The 22,591-nt window shown below is 30.8% G+C and overlaps 1 protein-coding gene across 1 annotated transcript; it reads left to right on the top strand.

Moving 5' to 3' along the window:
- The first annotated feature begins 621 nt into the window (after positions 1–621).
- On the top strand, positions 622–22,506 carry LOC148275088 (protein timeless-like). Its single transcript, XM_088236181.1, has 4 exons — positions 622–658; positions 21,024–21,565; positions 21,650–21,803; positions 22,481–22,506. Exons 1-4 carry the CDS (start codon positions 622–624, stop codon positions 22,504–22,506), a joined length of 759 nt encoding a protein of 252 aa, XP_088092307.1.
- Positions 22,507–22,591: the final 85 nt, after the last annotated feature.

Below are 22,591 nucleotides of genomic sequence, written 5' to 3'. Positions count from 1 at the left end.
ACGGGTACGTCTCAAAACCGGTAGACATAGATAGTCGGTAAGTGGTTATAAAAAAATATTTAATAACATTTAGTACAGTTTTTAAATTAGGTAATTATGATAATATCATATAAGTTTGTGGTTTGCCTCTCCGTTCTTATTATCAAAGCACTCTCTCAATTTCCATCCACACCGAGGAAGTTCAGCCCTACGGGAAATTGGGTATAAAAATATATTTTTACTTGTAAAAATTAGAACATCTAATTGTACAATGAAGTTTTTTCGAAAATGTATTTTTTTATATTTTGAAATGAACTACTTTGCATGACGTCACTCGTTCTTCCAAATCAATAAGAGAGTTGTGATAGATTTCCAGTTTACGGCAGGTCCACATCGATCAATCAGCAGAACTCATCGAGAAGAAGGGGAAGATAACTTGAGACGTCACACGCGAAGTAATTTCAAAAATACAAAACTTTGAAAAATCGCGACGCTGATAATACGCTAAAATTTTAATTTTCTTTAAACAATTTTACATACCTTTTCTCACGTTTTTTTGCAAGGCTGCAGTATTTCAAAATTGATATATTTTCACGCCTCTGATCAATATTAGGTATTATTTATTTTTTTTAATATGAAACTATGGCGTCATCACTCCACGCTTACAACCTTGTACTAGGTCAGTATACACAATTGTGAAGTTCTAATAACAGTTATATATGATAATACCTAAGTTCGTTATTTTTTTTAATAAACAATTTAGGTCACGAACTTAATGGTTTTTACTAAGGACCCTATGTCCACCGATACTGATAAGTTTCAAAACATAATAACATTTTTTATTTAAAAAAAAGTTTAAGTTTGAAAAGTACATACCGAATGACCTTGAACGTCCCATACTTATAAATCTTGACAACCACCCGATGGATCTAAACCTGGTTTTCACGTCATGTAACGTACCTACCCTAAAACAAAGCTACTCGTATTTGTTATATATTCGAAAAATAAACATTAGTACGTCATATTCGTTTCTTACCGTACAATACCGTAAATTACGATGTTTTACCACGCCTTTTGGTAAAATTACGTAATTTTACATCTATAGGTATGACGTATGACATTGGACGACGTACACATTATGAAAATAATATCTGTCTCTCTCGCGCTCAGGCGCGCTTATGAGCGTGACATAGACTACTACGATTACTATTGCTTTGTTACTTGATAATGATATGGTAATAAAATATACGCTTCTGCGTTCGTCAGAATTTTGCTGCAATTCTCAATAGTAAAAATAAAATAATATACATTCAATGTTTTATTAAAAAGAGTGGTTTAATTTTTTTTATTTTTCATTTAATCTAATCATGTATAGGTCGATTATCTAGTGCTGGCGCGTTCGCAAAACTTACACAAACACATTGTTAATGTACAAAATATTGATTTTAAAAACTTTCATATTCAATTTGTGTTAAATGTGCTATATTTTCTTCCAAGTACCCTTTGGATTAGAGCAAAAACAAGACAATCAATTAAGAAAATTTTAGTAAATAACATATCGCCCCCAAAAAAAATCTGCTGAAAATGGCGGCAGAAAACGAGCCTTTTTATTATTAAGTTCGTCGAATATGATGAACGCAAACTATGTAATAAAAAATGTACTTGTGTAAAATAAATTTATATATTACGTTTTCTTAACCCATTGTATTTTTTATCATATGCGCAATCCTCTAATTCAATACGGATTTAAAAAAAAGATAGCACATTCGGTTACAATTTAATACAACCTTTTTTAAATAAACATCCTGTAGATTTTAAATGCGTTTGTATATGTTTTACGAACGCGCCAGCTCTAATGAATTGACCAGTATCTTATATTACCTATAGTATTTTCCTCTTTATAACCTCATCACAGTTAACGACTATTTGATATTGAACGCGATTACAAGATCATAAGGAAAACAAACTTGAACATGGAAAAACCAAATAATACAGACCAAAAAGGAATTTTCTGTCTTTGTACATGATCCGGACTTTTTGCTATTTTGCCACAACCTATTTACTGCGTGTACGTATTATATTGCCCATTATCTAAACGTAAACAATAGACTACAGCAACTGCACCTACAAATATTTTTAAAATATCAAATAGTTACATTGAAATTGTTTAAGCCGAAATTATGGAAGCGAGATACTTTTTCTTCATAGAGGAATTTCATATTAAAAACTTTAAAAACACAGCTACAAAAGGTATAATAAGCTCTAAATATTTTTTTTAATATACACCTAGTACCTATTTTTTTTTTAATATTGTCATAAAATTATATTAGGTATGTATAAAACATGTTACTTATATTATGTTAAATTAAGTGGTGACCGTTTTTTTCCAAATTGAAAGAACAAGAGGACACAACAAATAACTCAATAATTCATAGCATCTTCACGGTACACTGCGCAAATATCGCGAGCAGCTTTATTCCCTTGATTGAACGCGAAGAGAAGGAGGTGTCGAGAATGCTCACTTTCGTCTACTTGACATTTCATTTTGAAGGCTTGTTGTGAAATAAAATCATATATGCAACGTAAAAGCAAATACAATAGCATGAGTCCACAACACTACCCACAACCCGGTTCAAATGTTTATCGTGATTTGCCTAATATGATATGCCGCTATTAACCGGAATTATTTTTTATTATACTTCAGCATATAATTAAGAATAGTCCAGAAACCGTATACGCACATCAAACAGAAGGCGACTAAACTACTCATAAATGAATAGGTTTACGTTTTGACCCGTTAGTTTCTTTGAAGACGTCGCTCAGTACGCAACTCCTGATTTTAATTCAACTATGCCGTGTTGTGTCCTTTTAAAGTGCAGAAATACTGCTAAGATCTTAAAGACACAGGATGCAATCACATTTCATGTGTAATAAGCAAATTAATGTGTAAGTAACAAATGCATTACTTAAAAATTGAATTATTTTTCCATCTGTCAAATAGTCGAAGAAACAAAATGAACATTTCGTTAGTGTTGCCAGGGTAGTATTTTTTTTACCCTACTTTGCTCATCTAATGAGAGAACTATTGAAAATTGGATCTCAGATTAAACAACTCTATCGTGGACATTTGACCGACATTATCTTTAGAACATAAAATATTATTAAACATGATATAAAAACATCAGTTTTATGTAAAATAAAATTTGTTTTATATTTTATGTTAAAAGTTCATTAATTACTCATTACTCTTATTAAATGACCGTTTACTTATCTACTCTGTTGTGTCAATCAATATTTCCACCTGCACAATAAAATTTTATCGAAATTAACAAATTCCTTTTTTTTACCTTATATTTGTGTTATAATTATATTTTTTCCCATCGTGCAACATTACGCGGCGCATCACGAATGCGCGCGGCGAAAGTGAGGCATAGTAGGGGAATTATTGGACACAGTCCGATGTATTCAAATATGATTCTACGCTTCTTCGGGACTATTCTTAATTATATGTACTTCAGCGAGTAAATCACATTATACACGGTTTTTCATGGCCAGACCGCGAAATTTCAGAGGAACATTCCTCATTGTAAGCCTTAAAAAATCCTTCTAAAATTTGTCCAAAAAATCATTGGTATAATACATGTCTTATCTGGAACGTGCATAGAGAAAACAACGTAAGTGCCACCACGGGAAAAACTTGTTTATTAAATTAACGTAGGTGCATTTTATAAAAACCACGGTTCTTTTTCGGTAGGTACCAATTCAAAAAAATAATTTATGTCAGTAAAATTGCTGAATGGTGCGGAGCCATTTTCAGCATGCCTAAAAACAAAAAAAGTAGGCCTCGTGGTGTAGTTAGTGCGTTTGCCTACCATGCAAGAGGTCTCGGGTTCGATTCCCGACACGGTTGACATTGAATATTTATCAAAAAGTGCTTTTACACTAGAATATTTCATAGTCCCTTGACTGGCACCTGAAGCGTAAGACTGATCATCTTACCTTCATGTAAGAAAAAATTATCAAACTCTGCGATTTTTGGACCAAATCAGTGCCCTATATACCGATAGGTGCGGAAAGGGAATGATTATGATGACAAACAAAAAACTTATTTATATTATTATCACAGACAAGCGCCGTGGCGCAGTTGGTTAGACGGCCAACGGTGAAACTGGCGTCACGGGTTCGATTCCCGCCAGTTGCAAGAAAAAAATCCAAGAAAGATTTTTCTCAATTAGTCTGGGTGTTATGGTGTATTTTTTATTACCTCCTTCTATATCTCCTCCACCCACCTGCTGTCCAGCCTCAAAATAGAGGCTTAGCGGGTTATCCCTTTAAAAATAAAACGAAAGATACCTATAACGTTTTTTAAAAGGAACAAAAATGTTGTCAAAAAAATAGGAAAGTAATTCATAACAAAATTTAATTTTAAAAAAAACTAATATTACTTACAATATTTTGAGTTTGTAGATAAAAGACAATCACCTGAAGTAAATGCCTTAACTTCCTATTCCTTCTTTAAACTGTTCTCCATTCCTGTTGTAATTTGTTAAATATTATTTAATTGTTATCTTGTTGTAGAGAAGCAACATGCTTAGGTATAAATTTTTTTCATAGCAATAATCGATAAGTTACAGTTTACTCAATAAGTTAAAAATTCGTTTGATTCAGGCTGTAATAGTGAATAATAATCTCAATTTTACGAATCCAGTGCCCTTCGCTCCAATGCCAATGGGCGCAAACAGGGAAATGATTATAGTGGTAATGTTCTTTTGTATAGTTCACTGGGAAGCTATAAGTTTATCTACCCCGTAGCACAATGATTACTTGCCAACGGATAAACGAGGTTCGGTTTTCGGTGGGGTCACAATATTTAAATGCGATATTATTGTCAAGCCTCGGTGTTTCAGTGTTGCAATTAATCTATAAAATTATTAACAATAAAAAAAACACAGAATTCTGGGGAAAAAAATATTGTAGATAACTTAAACATGATCACGAAATACAATAAAATATAAAAATCAGACTCTCATTTAGAAAAAAGGCGATTGCAAAAGCAGTAAAAAAAAAATTCGGTATGGGTAAAAAGATTTATGAGGATAAAAATTTATCAAAATTCACACTTACGGTTATTATATTTTATCATCATCATTAACGTTCCCTTTCCATGCTGAATGGTACATAGGGCACTGCATTGGTACACCAATCGCAGCATATCTTGATAATTTTTGTTACATTAATGTAAGATATTCAGTCTTACGCTTTAGGTCCAGGGACTGAAATATTCTAGTGTAAAAACACCCTTTTTAATAAATATTTCGTGTCAACCATGTCGGGAATCGAACCCGAGACCTCTTGCATGGTAGGCAAACGCGCTGACCATTACACCAAGAAGCCGACTGCCGACTAAACGAAGATATATTTTGTGGTAAGCTATTTATAAATGAACTTTACTCAAAACATTTAAGTTTGTAGGTGAAAATTCTTGATGAAAGTTCATTGTAATTTATTATATAAATAAAATACGAGTGATACTTTAATCCACAAATTTGGAATATCCAGTGACCGGTTTCATCGCTTTCGCGACATCTTCGAGTCTCAATCTTAATATTAGTTTATGACGTGTACCCTAATTTAAGATTCAAATAAAACAAATTAAAAATTCACCACTGTAATTATGTGATGCCTCTTTTTCTTCTTCTGGTTTCAATTTCCGGACGTTAGCTTTTAATGTGCTAAAAACACCGATCTCGTCATAAGAACACTTATTTAGTAATAGTATCGTAGCGCAGAATTGTAGGATAATGCCCTATTTCCAATCTATTTTTAGATTATTTTAATGGCAAAATTACAGATTAAGTAATGTAACTGATAGAAAACATCACGATAGGCTTTCTTTCCAGTATAAATACAATGTCACGCGTCTAGGGAACGTGAATAGGCTCACCACTAGAGATGGGCGTTTCGGTTATTTAAAAGTAGTAGTGGTAACAGTTACCGTTTCACAGATTATTGTGTTTTGTAAAACGGTTTCTAAATAAAAATTTATAGCAGCGTTGAAAAAAATCTGGAAAAATCTTATGATCGCGACTCCGAAACAAAAACAAAAACAGAGCAATCCTGGCATGGTTTTGCCCACGTTACTTTAAAAATTTTTTTTAGAAACAGTTTCATAAAACAGTTAAATTTGAGAATTAATAAGTTTGATGAGGTAGTTCTTCACAGTAAAGGTTTCATTTTGTGTGAATCTGTTTAGGAAGAAAAACTGTTTCATTTTTTCAACATTTCTATTTCCTACTCGCATGTGCGGCCTACATAAAGCTACAAAAGTACCCACTTGCCGATCTACATTTATTTTCTTTTCCTCCAGCTGTGGAAAATAAGAATAATGTGCGGTGTCCTCAGTCCGATGATCACGTTGCGATTCCACGTGTTTCTGTACTATAGGAAGATACCTATCGCAAGCATGCGCAATGCTGTGATTCTCACCACTGCCGCGCTCCGAATTATTCATGAAATATTACTATATCGCTCCTGTTAGTGTCGCGAGGTGCACTCTCAAATGGTCTCGATAAAACTCTAGAACATACTAAACATCACTTTACTCGCTCAGATTGGCGTTCTTTTTAATTAAGTATCAAGTAATTCATTACTTTATTTGACCTAGGTCATTGGCATAAAAACTTTTTGAACCGTGTGATGTTATCTGAAAATTGAATACCAAAAACGAAAGGTAAGGATATATTTATTTTACTTTATTAATATCGTTTTTCGGGGACAAAAAAATATTAAGAATTTTCCAAATGCTTACACACTTCAAAAGTCATGTATTTTTTGACAAAATAAATAGTATATGTAGTAAGTACAAAACGATTTTTCACTATCCAAGCTACAAACCGAGGCTTTGAATTTTCAACATAAACAAACGGGAAAATCTTGTTGAAAAATAGAAAAAAATATATAATACATTATCAATAACAGATACTCACAAATATACATTTTATTTAAAAATATAAAGTAGAGGATATTTCTCTTTATTTTTTTATTTAGATGAAAGCAATAACTGTTACTTTTATTTAATTTCTTTAGCATGTGAAATAAATTCATGCTATCTTAAATTCTTAAAGAATCCCAAAATCACATGACAAATATACATTTTATTTTAAAATAATAAGTAAAGGGTATTCCTCTTAATTTTTTATTTGGATGAAAGCAATAACTGTTACTTTTATTTCATTTCTTTAGCATGTGAAATAAATTCATGCTATCTTAAATTCTTCAAGAATCCCAAAATCACATGACAATAAATGTAGTTATATTCAAAGTTTTATGTGGCTATACAAAATGCTGTCAGGGTTACCAAAAAAACCATTTTTCAATGCAATTTTTTTATACGGCTCATTTTACTATCGCTAATTTTTTTATAGTGTTTATTCATTGTGATCTAAAAACTAAAAATACGTCTCAATTATTTTTAAATAACAATGGTCAGTCTGTCCAATATCTACATAGGCACCTACTATCACTCAATTACGTATGTTCATGTATATTATTTTATACTGGTGGCTATTCACGTTCCATCACGATCGCCTTTTTTACCATTCACCTTACTTACATAAGAGTAAAAGAGAAGGTAATAATTATACAGGTTACTATTCAATTACAGTGCGAATGTATTGAAGATAAATGCAACAATTTTTTTATCGGACGATCTACGTATGTTCGAAATGTCATTGAACGCAGATAAACATGTATTCCAATTTAATTACGTAACGTTTCAATTAACCTATATTGTTAAAAGTGATATGATTATTGAGTAAAATACATCTGAAAAATCGAAACTACCGAATAAGAGGTTTGTCTCACACACGGGGGTTCCAGGTTCGATTCCCGCTCACGAAAATATTTTCATCACTTTTTCCTCCTCATGTGAGAGTATAATATTATGTATCTAATCATAAATATGTCTATGAACTACTAGGTACTACTAAGCACTAAATCTATGGTTATTCGTGTTAGAATTGAAAATTGAAGCGGAAAAACTTTTTTTTTCGACACTTATTACACATTCGTTTTATTAATAGGTTAAATAAAGGGTAAGCTGTGAATTTTAAATTCTGTAATTGTATTTGGTATACTTAATAATATTTACTGTAATTAATTTGTTTATTTACTATACTTATAAAGTTAATGTGCGTATGTGTATTTAATTTTGTAATATAAAAACATAATTGTTAACATCTTACAAAAGAAAAGGAGATCATTTTAGAGAGGGAAATATGGAAGTCTAGGCATTTATAGGGTTTATTGCCGATTGGAAGACAGTCAGGCAGCTGAACATTACAACTTCAGAGATCAACATCTTTCACTTCAGTGAAATTATATTTAAGAGGCAAATACTCTTGCTATAGAGTATTATACCTTAATAATATCGAACTATTTCTCAAGGGTATACTGGTTGCATATGTAAGGGTATTAGAAGCAAACTTAGAAATCTCCAATGAAAAGCGGAAAATTAATTATTGATGCCAAAATAAACCATATATAAAAACCTACCTAAATAATAGCGTAATTCAAAATCATCTCTAAATCTTGCAAAAACAGATTTCACTTATACTTGACACCGCAAACTTTCTTCATTGAGTTGATGAAGCATATTTAGAAATCTCACAATTCTTTTTTCAAAGTTTTACGCAAATATCTCAGTAACTCCTTCAATGGAGATTTCTAAGTTTGCATTTAATACCCTTATGTTGTCCCAATATAATATTTTTAAATTATTAAATATTAAATATTTCATATTGTTTGTAATGTTATTTTGGTAAAAGAAATAAATCTGAATTTGAATTTATGACCTGTCTTTGGCTGGTTTAAGTGCCAACTTTACTCACAGTGTAACATTCACTATTCTGCCGATTTTTAAACATCCACATTTCCTCAACTCTTCCCTCTGTTGACATGCGTAAAGTATAACTAAAACCTTCATTGATGTGGGTGAGATTCATCTGGCTTAATTATTTCACCTACTGAACAACGCCTGAATAATTTAAAAATATATTTATAAATATAATAATCACGGTTTATTAGCAAAAAATACAATTTCTTTATCTACTTCATGTTTAAGGTGATAGATTTCTCTAGATTTCGTCTAGTCTGCCTAACTAGGTACAGCCTGTTTTAAGGCAGACATTTTTGTACCAAATAAACAATAACATGACTACCTACTAGTTAATTTATTATCCAATGTTTAAATATACTTATTTTTAATAACCAATTTTTTACAACTTCATTTGATTGAATCCGGGTCATGGTTTTGCAATGTTCGAGTAACATATTGAATATTTTGGAGCCCAGAAACCTGAAATTTCTTTGCCCGAATTTAGAATTATAGGGTTTTTGGCTTAGGTGCTCCGTTCTGTAATGAGGAACTTCAGCCCTACGGGAAATTGGATACAAAAAATGTTTTCTTACGCGGGGTAAAAATTAGAGCATTAAATTGTACTGCAAAGTTTCTTGAAAATGTACAGAAAAAATAATAAAAAATATTTTGATAAAAACGCACTACTTTAAATGACGTCACTGGTTCATGTGAATCAACCTATGATCTGAGAGCTATGGAAGATTTCCGGTCTGCTTGTCGCTTCTGGACCAAAAGGAAGAACTGAATGAGAATAAGCGGAAATGAACCTCTGACGTTACACGCGGAGTTATTTCAGCAATACAAAACTTTGAAAAATCGTAGCGCCGATAATACGATATATAAAAAAATAAAAATAAAATTTTGACTTAGTTTAACAGTCTATTAACAAATAAAAAAAATTAAAAAAACTACTGAACTTCCTCATTCGCCACTGAAATGGAGAAATATCACATACTACGAATACCGATAAAAATATATGAATTTAATTTTGAATAATTCATTGTATTTTCAAAATCAATATGGATATTGTGGAGAAACGTTTTAATGTTATACATAAATTTAATAAGATTTTTTTTTTAAATACGTCACTTGAAAAACGCGATATGTTTAGCCTTGGTAGTTGTGACGTCAAGATTTAAAACAATGTTCTTAACAAATTTGAATGGTCGGGAACAAATTAACATGAATCGCGATGTATTAGGGGCGTGGCCAATGGAATGGCCATTTTTGCGGGAATTCAAAATTACACATTTAAAATATTTTTTCGCTACCGATAACAATTTATTTTTTTAAAATGGAATATTATGTACCTTTATTGCTTTAAAATGTTTTTGAAAAACGTGATATTTCCTTATTGGGACTCTTGGTCTGTTGTAACACAAGAAAAATGTCACGTGGGCGTCGGCGGCGGAAGTCGGCGTGAAAAGATGCGCGGAAAAGTTCCGTAGGTAAATCTTTCCACTCACCTTCGCTGTGATCGGCACGATTACTCAATATCCACATTGGGCTTTATGGCGTTCTCTTTGGGGCCATCTTAGAATTTAAAGAATTCTGTGTCTTGGATCTGAAAGGAACAATGTCGAAGTTAATAAAAAAAAAATGTTACGATTTTGTAAAGGGTTTGGTGTCAATTAAAAAATACCCGTATTTGAAAAATGTATACACGCAGGTGGTAGTGTTTTTATTGGAAATAATTTCAATTTATTATATATTTACAAAATAGCTGTAAAATTAGTTTGTCGTAATTATGTAATTGTCCGCCTCGTTGTGTAATGGAGCGTTGGCCTACCATTCAAGAGGTCTCGGGTTCAATTCCCGACACGGTTGATATAAAATATTTATTTTAAAGGGTGTTTTCGCACCAGAATATTTCATAGTCCCTGGACTGGTACCTGAAGCGTAAGACTGATTATCTTACCTTCATGTAACAAAAATGGTCAAGATACGCTGCGATTGGTGTACTAATGCAGTGCCTTATGCACCATTAGGTGCGGAAAGGGAATAATGGTGAATGTTGTAATTCAAGACATTACTATCCACAACTGCCAGAGCCACCTTTTGAAAACGGACCGAATTAGTGTGTACAACTCTAAATAATAAATGTACACATAAATATGTTTAAAAATGAATTAATGTCACAACAGAGAATATGTTAGGGATGTGAATATGAAATTTATTCAGGGTGAAAAACCTCCCTGAGACGCGAATATGGAAATCAAAGCATTTATAAAGCTTACGACCAAAAGTGTTTTCCTGGAAAGTATTTTTTTTTGATGACACGTCATTCAAGTGATCACTTTACACACTGTAACATTCACAATTCTGTTCATGTTTAAACACCCATATTTCTTTCATTATTACACCTGTTATGAAGTAAACGATAAAATCCCAAATGGATTAAATCCAGTCTACTTACTTTATCTACATATTCCTACGGTTGGTTTATTTTACAGCGCTAGAAATTAACACTTTGCTCTATTTAATTTGGTTTAAAACCGCAACCTAGATTTTTTAAATAATTAGTTTTTTTTAATATTTACAATTAGTTATGTGTCCGGACGGTAAAAAATATCTGCAGCAATGGAGTTAGAACCCTGGTCGAGTGTTTTCTTCTCGATAACTACTCTCAGGTAAACATTCTGAAAAGGGGAATTGAGTGGAGATAAGTTCGCCTTGTAGAGTAGTAGTTGGCTCAGCAGGTTCTGGGTTCCATTCCTGTAAAGGTGGACATAAAATATTGGTTTTAAAGGTGGTTCTACACTGCAATGCTTCATTGTTCCTAGACTGGAACCTGAATCATAAGACCGATCACCTTACGTTTCATGCAACAAAAATGATCCTGACACACTGCAATGAGAAATTTCAGTGCTACGGAAATTTTGAGATAATTAATTTCTTACATGCTGTAAAAATTAAAGCATTTATTTGTACGGCGAAGTTTCTCGAAAATGTATAAAAAAACGAGTAACTCTTTAAAAATTTCAATTTCATAAACCGCGATTTTAATTTAATTTAACTCTACTGGGCGTGGTGCAAAGTAAATATTAATTTTAAAATGTTATACGGTCCGTAAAAATATGACGCTTTATAACAACAATAAAAATCTTCTAGTTTCTATACTTGGGCGGAAATTTAAAATGAAAGTTAACTGTAGGTAAAATAAATTTACATCTAGTTTTTGTTAATATTATTAATAGTTAAAATATTAGAAGAAACATTGTGCAAAGAAAATTAGTAATTGTGTATATATCAACAAGGACATGTTTTTTTTCCTTATTAAACCGTTTACATTTTGTCCAAACTTTTCGGAACAAATTATTTCGCTTTTTTACCCGCGGAGAAATCTGATAATCTCAAAACGGGTCAAATGAAAACAACAGAACTGTTTAATTTTTTTTCTAGAAGGTTCCTAATTCAAATCATATTAGTATATTTATTTTTGTTTTAATTAATGGATTGAAGTTTCAGGTTTTTTATCTCTGAATTGACTATTAAGTCTATGCATACCATAATAAAATACATATTAAACAATTTTGTTTTTAACCATTTATTATTTATTTTTTCTACCGACTGATTTCAAAGCTATCCAAGCTTCTTTATTAAGGTATACTTACGGAGACGGAGACTATCTTCGAACTAGACAGGAGTGGACCAAAATAAATATTGTTTATTTGGTTATGTGAAAAAAAACATTAGTTCAGTACTTGATGAAGAAGCTGTGTAGCTTAGAAACCGGTCGGTGGAAAAAATAAAAAAGAAGTGGTTTAAAACATACTTGTTTTGTATTTATTTTGTTTTAATGAACAACCAGAAAGTTAGTGCTTCAAATTTTGTTATTCTATCGCATACCGGTTGATTATATTTTCAAAGTACTAACACGTAACTGAGTGGCCTTCACCCTCGGATTTTTTTTTTTTTGACGTCAATAATATTGTCACAACTTTTCTCTTTCCAAACATACCAAAAGTCGCGTAATTGGTTATTTAACTCCCGCTTTCAGAAAAGAATGTTACATAAAGCCAATGTGCAATTTTCAGCGAAAAAAAACTTTTCTTAATTACGTTATTGAGTAACCTGTAAATAGACCCACTCGAAATTATAAAAACTTGCTTTGTAAAAGATCTTGGATGAAAAAAAATACTTTGCAAAACAATTTGTTACGGGTCAAAAGTTTACTTTACCTTTATACTATTTTTTTAATATGTATTAAGGTCAAACTTTTAACAGTGAACCCCATTGAATAAAATAACACGTAAGAAAATGGTCGATAACTAGAACGTACTAGTCCAGGGCCCGTATTACGATGGGAAGGTACGTTTATCTTCAATTTTATGTACAAATCAAAATTATGTTATCTGTATGAAAAATAGAATATGAATACATTTTTTAAAAACATGTTCAATTAAAGGTTACCGACAAATGTATTTTATATTTTCAATTTATTTTATTTATTTATTTATTTGTTCATTCAAAATTACACTAGTTTAAATATTAATGAACTTATTAAGGCTTTTTAGGCTGTGCCCGTGTCAAGCCACAATAAATAAAAATAAAAACATATAGTAAAATTTATTGGATAAAATTATAATGACATAGAATAACAATCTAGAAAAAAAGGTAAACGTAGTAAATAATAAAATTCCAAAGAATACAATGCAAAAAAGATAATCAGAAATAATTTTTAAAATATAAATTATACAAATTAAGAATCACACATAATCAAATATACAAAATAATGGTACCATTAAATCAACAAAATAATAGTAAAATATAGTAGTGTTAAAAAAAAAACAAAATAAGAGTATCATTGAAATCAACATAAAAAGAATTTTATAAAAACATAATTGAAATGATAATTGATATAAATTTTCTAGAAACTCACTCAATACTATAGTAAGAAATATAAGAAATAGGAGTAATAAATCATATGCCAAATAATAGTACGTACTAAATTAAATTATACAAAAATACATAATGAACACATTTTTGCACATGAATATCGAGTTTGTTTTATACCGTCTCTATATGTACCGATGAAGATAACGTTTAAAATTGCCCCCAGGGCCGCGTAATTTTCAAATCGAATAATTAAACAGAAATTTTCTAGTAACAATTACCTAAGTTATTTCTGAAATTGTACGTCACGTTTACGTCAGCGTTCGTAATTCCTATAAAACGTGTTGTAAGAATGTTTTAGGGCACGTGGACGAGACAATAGTTTATGCTTGTGTTTTTAATACGTCCTATGACCATATTGAGGCTTTACTGACATAATGCATTCAGTCATTAAAGCAACATCCGAGATAGTCGCAATTAAAGCTTTTTTATTCTTTCAACGCATTATTTATTTTAAATTTTTTTGAACCTTTGAAAGAGTAATCTTTATTCTAAGCATAGCATAAAATTTGAAATCAACATCTTGCACGTATATAAATAATATTTTAAATATATGAAGACTGTTGACTGAATGCATTCTGTCAGTATAGCCTCGATATTATGTATATTTTTTACTTAATTAAATGCAATCAACAAATTCATAAAATTGATTACATCATTGCACTTTATATGGTTTAATCCAATTTGAACCACTAAGTTACATTAAATAAAGTATTAGTGCGGTTTTCACATAATTTGAAAAAGTATTTTTTTATCAAAGTTATTAGAATTTCTCGGCCTTCCTGTTAAAGTTTGATCTGGATTATTCGTCCTTCTGAACGATGTTTCGGACCCTGTTTAATAGTTGTGAGTTTATCTCTTAATTATAAAGACACAAACAAACCATCGCGCCGTTTCCCCGTAAGTGTTGGCAAAAAGGATAGAACGCCATAGCATCCTTGACATTCAGATCTCGCTTCCTCTACATTCATATTACGGATCTCGACATTTGTGCACCCATCGTACATAGTTAAGAGATCGCATTTCGATAGCATTCACCCTATTTTCATCCTTGTTTTTCCAATTCCATTCTCCCCTCCCATACATAAGGGTCGGCACCGGGACTTCATTGTGAACTGCTAATTTTGCCTCCCGTGACGAACATTTATTTGTCAGTGTTGATTTAAGTGCATCGTTTACTCCGATCCCGGCACTCACCTTCCATTCAATATATTTCTCAGTCATTCAATCCCTAATAAACATACTTCCCATATATACAAATTCCTCTACCTGTTTCAGTATAATCCTATTTACAGTGGCCTCACATTTAGTCATACTTTTATTTCTTTCAAAAGCCATCACATTCGATTTATCGACATTCGTCAGCAAATCGCCCCCCTCGAATGAAACATTAATTATAATTAATGTTTTATATACCTATGGATTTCTAAATCTGTATCAATCTGAAGATGCTCGTCTAGATCGAAAGTACTAATTGGCGAATAAACTCAAAGTGATGTATATATTTTTTTTTTTTATAAAAACCTTTATTAACATAAATAAACAATGCATTCAGTAGAAAAATGGAACACTTAAGGTTGAACTTGCCAAAAAAGAGTCTAGCTCTTGTGTTTGGCAAGTTTACAAAATAACATAAAAATAAAAAATTAAACAATTTTAAAAATTGAGAAAATATAACACTTAAAAATTATTAAATAAAAATACAACATTTATAAACACGGGCGCATATTAAACATACATCTCTTTTTTCAAAACACAGTTAATGTTAATTATGTCAAGAAACTTTTCTTTAATTTATCTTTAATTTTCCGTAATTTATTTCTTGACGTAGATTTTGTGGTAAATTATTGAAAAGCTTCCGTCCTATGTAAGTATAATGATGTTTGGCCGTGGTAGTTTTATATTCTCGGTAGATCGGGGCATCCTGTTCTCAACCTTCCCGTAATACGGTCCGATGGGAGGCTCTCCTATATATATATATATATATATTTATTTTTTTTACTTTTTTTATAAATCAACACTTTTCGCCGGTCAATGGTTAGTAAATAATAAGTATGTACCTAGTATTTCTACTTTATTTATACAAATATATTTTTATTCATTTACGCATTACTGAAAATAATACATTATAAAGTACTTTTGTACGTAATGAGGTAATAATATATCGTGTATACTATATACTTACCTACTTTAAAAAATATATACACTGTAGTCAAATCTGTTGTTATAATAATACATTAATATAAAGCAAAAAAATAACAAAACTAACTAGTTTTTATGCAACATAATGAGTTTAAACAGTACTATGAATTAGTTTTTAGGATTATAGGGATATGACAATTATATAACCCATATCGCTATCGATATCGATTTATCGGAAACATCGATAACGGTAAGAAAAAATATGTCCAAAATTTAGTTTCCAAATCATCGGAATACAGATTTGTTTCGTATTTATTTTTTAACTGAATTAATGTATTTACTTATACATATTAATTATTCCCGAATTGCTAGAAAAATCAGTGTTAGGTCGGGACATAAGAATGACCGTTTAAAGCATTAAAAAAATTGACAAAATAATTTCGATAAATACATTTTACGATTTACTGTCAGGATCAATTATAATGTTGGTAAACTAGTTAATAAATATCAAAATCATCGTTTTTGCGTTCCGATTCTCAATGAGGAAGTTCAGAGCTACAGGAAATTGGAGATGAAAAATATTTTCTTACGCGCGGTAAAATATTTTTCTTTAAAACGTATGATAAAAACAACAAAAAACGATATATCATAAAAATGTACAACTTTGAACGACGTCACCAGTTCTTCCGAATCAACCAATGATAGAGTGTTCTGATAGATTTCCGGCTTACAAGAAGCCAATTCGCCAAGAGAACTTATGACGTCGCGGGCGGAGTAATTTAAAAATTACAAAATTTTTAGCACTGATGATACGACCCCCATTTAAAAAAAAAAATTCGTTTACTTTGATAGTCTATTAACGGATAAAAAATCATTTAAAAGTACTAAACTACCTCATTCTGAAGCCTTTTTATGAAGTACCAGACAAAACTAAACAAATGACTAGGATAACCTTTACAAAATTCACATATATTATTTATTGACTTGGTCTTTATTTTGTAGAACTCTTAATATAATATTAAAATTTACAAACGATGGTAAAAAAACTATCATTATCATGCATTAAAAAAGAAAATCAAAAGGAGTGTAATAATTCATTAGGTTAAAAGTTTTAAAAAATACAGTTATTCAGACGATCAAAAATTATGGCCGTTATTAGATTTAAAAAATATTTGGACATAAGTCTTAAAAAACGGACGCGGCTAGCTAGTTATACATTAAGTTTTTCTTATCACGTTGCTAGCACGCGCGTATTTCTTGTTATGAAATATGAAGTTACGTTCATTAGGGTGAGATGGTGAGGAATAGGTATATAGTAGGTAGATTTATACCACGTGCGCGTGTGTCCGCAACTCACTGAACGTCTGACGCTAGTATCGACAATCTGCAATCTGCATGATACCTGTCACCGGAACACCCCTCGTGGCTCGTGGCTAGCCCCGTGGCTGGCCTTGCTCCAGCTCGTGGCGGATTCTGTAGCTCAATCACAAATAACTATCGACCTGCTTAAAACATGCTAAGCATTTGAGCGATCATAATAAACAATAATGAACATGCTTAAGTTATCGCAGTCATAAGTCAACGCGTGTGTAATCTCTAAGTCAACGCTCGTGTCGGGTTGTTTTCTGTTTTCATCGTTAATAAACGTATTTATTTATTTTTATTTATTTATTAGTGTATATACGGCACAAATGCCTTTTATTAACATAAATACAATTAACATAAGTACAGTGTTCTATTACAAAATTATGAAATAATATAATAACAATAAAACTATACATATTACACAGTTGTTTTATAAATGTTCTATATAATAACTTTGGGATTTTAATACTTAACATACTTAGGTGGAAAAATAATAAAAATAAAGATAACGCGGTATATGCAAAAATCATAAATCACTGATTTGTTGGTATTGTTGCAATGTATATTGAATGAAATTTAGTTCATTGGCGAAAAATCGGCGTTTACTATAAAAAATAATACAATATATTACATTTGCAAAAAAGTAAGGAGTATCTAATGCAAAAAAGTGAAAATTAAATTACAATTACTACGGCGACTGCTTTTCTTGACATTTTGTAATTATAAAAAACAACATTAGGCAAGATATCCAAAATAAAATACTTCTGTTGGATATAATTCTACTTTTATTTTTTAAATATTCAAGAGTACATAATGTGACGCGTTTCGTCTTCTTGGGATATTGTTAAACTCTAGAGTTGAGAGAATGCCACTAAGCATTGCTCAATATTACCAAAAACTCAGAATGTTTTTTGAATGTACAATCTTATTTTATTTTTTGTACTTGTGTTGCTGTTTATTTTATACAGGACGATTGAATAACGAGTTAGTATAATAAACATACGAAAAACATTACCCGATTTCACGACACTCTTATTTACAATAGGTATTAATTTCGTTTATTTCGTTAAATGTCTTTTAATTTCCCAATAAATTACTGAGGTTATTCAACAAAACGGTATAACTTTATGTTGCTATGCGTGACGTAATTCATAATAAAATGAATGAATTAAAAGGCACGTGTTTATTGAAATATCACAACGTGCTTGTCGACAGCATCACACTGATTCTCCCCTGAAATATGTTATGTTACCTAGTCAGCATTCCCTTATACGCACCTAATAGTGCATAGGGCACTACATTGGTACACTAATTGTAGTATATCTCATCTCATACTCTCCTTATTCCCACATAAAAGTTCGCCAATCATAAGCGTCCGCAAACACAAAAGCAATAAAACGTTTCATTTGACATTTATTTCATTTGATTAAATTTAATAAACCGTTTAAACATGGCTTATGACCTGCCATTGGCTGGTTTAAGTGGCCACTTTACACAATATGTAACATTCACCATTCTGCCTATATTTGAACATCTGTATTCCTTCGACTCTTCCATCTGTTGACCACGAAGGTCATTAATAAGTTTTCTTGAAAAAAATATTTCGTATAAAATATATAAAAATATGAATTAAAATATAAAATATTTAAATTTATTCATAAATTAGCCACTGATGAAATTGTAGATAAAGAATGAAAACTTTAAAAAAAGTTTAGTAAACGTTAACATAATACTAGAATATCAGAAAAATATCATATACAACCTTTTGAAACGAGAAAAGGACAATCGAGACTAATAAACCATGGACTGAAATTATACAATAAACTACCAGACAAAACTAAACAAAAGACTCAGAAAACCTTTACAAAAATGTTAAATATATTATTATTAACAGTAGAATGTGAATTTTAAAAGTAAAAATATTTTGTTTTATGTATGTAACCCGTAAGGGTTTATCAATGAAAAATTTTAATAAAAAAATAGTGGCGGCCTCCGCGGTGTAGTGGTTATGACACTTGACTCATACCCGGAAGGTTCTGGGTTCGATTCCAGGTGAGAACACAAAAATTGAATTTGATTTTTCTCAAGCCTGGGTGTAATGTGTAATTCGCCACTTTAATTGGGCCTCAGGAGCTGTTAGTGTGCAAAAAAAAAGCTACGAAGATATAAATAAAAATCCATTTAATTTATAATTATAATTAGAGACATGCATTGAAAAATTTATAGATTTTTCGTAACAATGTTTTTTTAATAAGTATTAAGGTATTAGTATGATTTTAATTAGAGTATTCATAATATTATTATCTAATTCAACAAACAATAAATAACAAATAATAAATTATAGTTATACATTTCGGCTCAACGCGGGTTGTACATAATATAAACAATTGAAATATGCCCATCAAAATTTATCAATTAGTATTTTTAAAATACATATGCATTCATTAAAGCAATATTATAGACAGCAAATAAACATAAAACTTATTGGTTTTGCATCTACAAACATTGTAATGTGTACATACATTTTTTCTTTTAACCGATGTCTTAAAAACTTAAGTTTAAAAATAATTTAGAGATTTCCGCTTATCCAAAATGTAAATACATGTTTCCGTTAAGAATAGCTAAGCACTTACGTCAAAGAAAATCATGTATTTCCACGTGAAAGCATGTATCTACGTCCTGTACCACGTGCAAACATCGTATCTTCGTTCTATTGTCGTGAAGAGTGAAGATGTGTTCTTGCAACGTGACAAAGCGTTTAAGAATTATTGAACATAACATTGTATATTTTATTAAAGTGAAAAACTTTATGTTTTTCCTGCGTCTTAGAATAAAATAAATAATTCATTTTACAAATAAATATTACATTTTCAAGATACTGCAGCGCATTCAGTTTAACCTAACCTAACCCCATATATTATATGGAAGATTGACATGTTTGACCTAACCTCACCTAACCTAACCTAACCCGATATATTATATAGAAGATTGACATGTTTGACCTTTTTTTATTATTATTAATATTATTGATTTTTTTAGCTATATACATAAGAGGTAAAACAGAGTATTCAAAATATAAAGGATAATTACATAGCAATGAAATACGTATTAATAGTAAACAAAAAAAACCCCACAAAGGCATGGCCTGTTCGTGGTATACAAGAAAATGTTAATTAATTTTTGCTCTTATCATAAATAGACAGTTATAATATTTTTGTGTAACATAAGAAAGAGAAAATAAAATATTCTGCTAAAGATTATATGGTATTTTTTTATTTATTGTAATTAAAAAGGGAAATAAAAAATATTTAAAAAAACATTAAAATATTCCTCATTATTAGGCAAACAAATAACCCAATCTAACCCGATATAGGTATTATATAGAAGATTGACAAGTTTCTTTATTTTCTTCTCCGTATTTACCTACTATTTATGATAAATAGCCAAATCCCATTTAACCTTTTTGCTGTTAAAAATATTAATTTCCATTTTTATAACGATTTTTATGATTAGTAATATTTTTTTCCAGACGAAAATGGACTTCATTATTATGAATCCGCATGTTCACAGTACATTTGGCTCTCTCGGATATGTAGAAGGAGATACCTATCATATTAATGATGATTGCTTGTGTAAGTCAATATACATATTAATTTTGCAATCTATACTTTTGATTTAAATCAATTCAGTACGTATACTAATTGTTTCCTTTTTATGTTTTCAGCATCGCTAGAAGATATTCTAAGCAAGCTCACAGCGGAAGATAGAACGCTTCGGTCGTACCGTAGAGCTGTTGGATTCGGACAAAATGTCAAAAAAGATCTCGTTCCCATCCTCATACATGTAAAAGATAACCCTAAAATTATTGAAACTACCATTAAAATTCTAGTCAACCTCACTATTCCCGTGGAATGTCTACTATCCATTGAGGATATATCGAGAAACAATGTCGGTCGTCATACCATTTACGAACTCAACAATCTTCTGATCTCCAGTAAACAAGCCTTTACTGACAATAGAGCCACTAAAGCTATTTTAAAATATATCCAACATATTTGCGATATGGAATCCAAGATGCCGCCAGCTCAAGTAGAAAACATTAACAACAGTTTATTGCTGTTACGAAATATTCTCCATATCCCAGTTAACCAGAACCCTGTGGGAAATCCAATGACACGTGGCTCGTCACAAAACCAAATACTCTGGAATCTCTTTACTCAGAGTATGGATAAGATTTTACTCTTCCTTATTGCGAGCAATCAAGGGGTAAGGAGCTTAAAATGTTTTTGAATTTCTTTCAATTTATAACAAGAACTTTAATTTATTTCTGTTTTTTGTTTTTGTCAACAGCCAAACTGGAGTGTCACTATGGTTCAACTTATTGCTCTCACTTACAAAGATCAACATGTGGGTACTCTTCAAAAACTGCTAAACATGTGGTTTGAGTCATCTTTATCAGAAACCTCTGATGATAATGAAAGTAACACTTCTCCACCAGAACAAGGTATTTCAGAAAACCAAACAATCAATTTTCTATTCTATTCTATTTAAACAATACATTATTTTATTAAATAATATTTTTCTGCATTTAGGAAGTGATGATTACTCACCAATTGTAACATCTGAGAATGCTTCGGATTCTTCTGATACAGGAGGAAGTGGAAAATGTAATCAGACAGAAAATAAATCTACCGTTAATGGCAAGGACCCTTTTCACCAGATATCAGATATGCCAAAGTCCCATAGCACAAAGTATATTAACTCTAATGTGTCTAAACATGGATTACACCAAGCACAACATACACAGATAAAGAACCAGAAAAAAAACGAATCTCAGGATATAAAGGCAGGAACTAATTCTTCTTAATATGTTTATGCTTAGCTGGTAATTGACCTTAAAGTAAATTTTGAATTGCCGTTATTTAGATTACCGGCGAGATTCCAGGTACTAATCTGCCTTCAAATCCTGCTTAAACTAGCGTAATACGGCGTAATATAATACGTCGCTGGAAAAATATTTAGTATGACTTACATTACTATATTTCTTTTTATGTAATATGTTAAAATTACACATCAAACATTATTTTTAAATCATTTTCTTTATTTAATTGTATTTTTTTATTTAATAAGAAAGGTGTCTGTCTAATACACATCTAAATATATAAATCATTTATGTTCCAGATGAATTCGAGTGCAAAAAGAGATAGCACATCTACTATCTCGGAAATATCCGACTGCGGTTATGTCACTCAAATGGATACTCAAGAATCCATATCTACTTCCAGCAACGAA

The sequence above is a fragment of the Micrasema longulum genome, unplaced genomic scaffold (genome assembly GCF_059751315.1).
Source record: "Micrasema longulum isolate JH-2025_06_02 unplaced genomic scaffold, ASM5975131v1 h1tg001519l, whole genome shotgun sequence".
NCBI classification, from domain to species: Eukaryota; Metazoa; Arthropoda; class Insecta; order Trichoptera; family Brachycentridae; genus Micrasema; species Micrasema longulum.
This window is presented reverse-complemented; position numbering and strand designations above follow the sequence as displayed.

What these genes read in the sequence shown, in the direction of transcription:
- LOC148275088 (XM_088236181.1), top strand. Translation starts at nt 622, where the DNA reads ATGGCGTCATCACTCCACGCTTACAACCTTGTACTAG. An exon ending in CGCTTACAACCTTGTACTAG is followed by an intron (nt 659 to 21,023) that starts GTCAGTATACAC and finishes TTATGTTTTCAG; the next exon opens with CATCGCTAGAAGATATTCTA. An exon ending in TTATTGCGAGCAATCAAGGG is followed by an intron (nt 21,566 to 21,649) that starts GTAAGGAGCTTA and finishes TTTTGTCAACAG; the next exon opens with CCAAACTGGAGTGTCACTAT.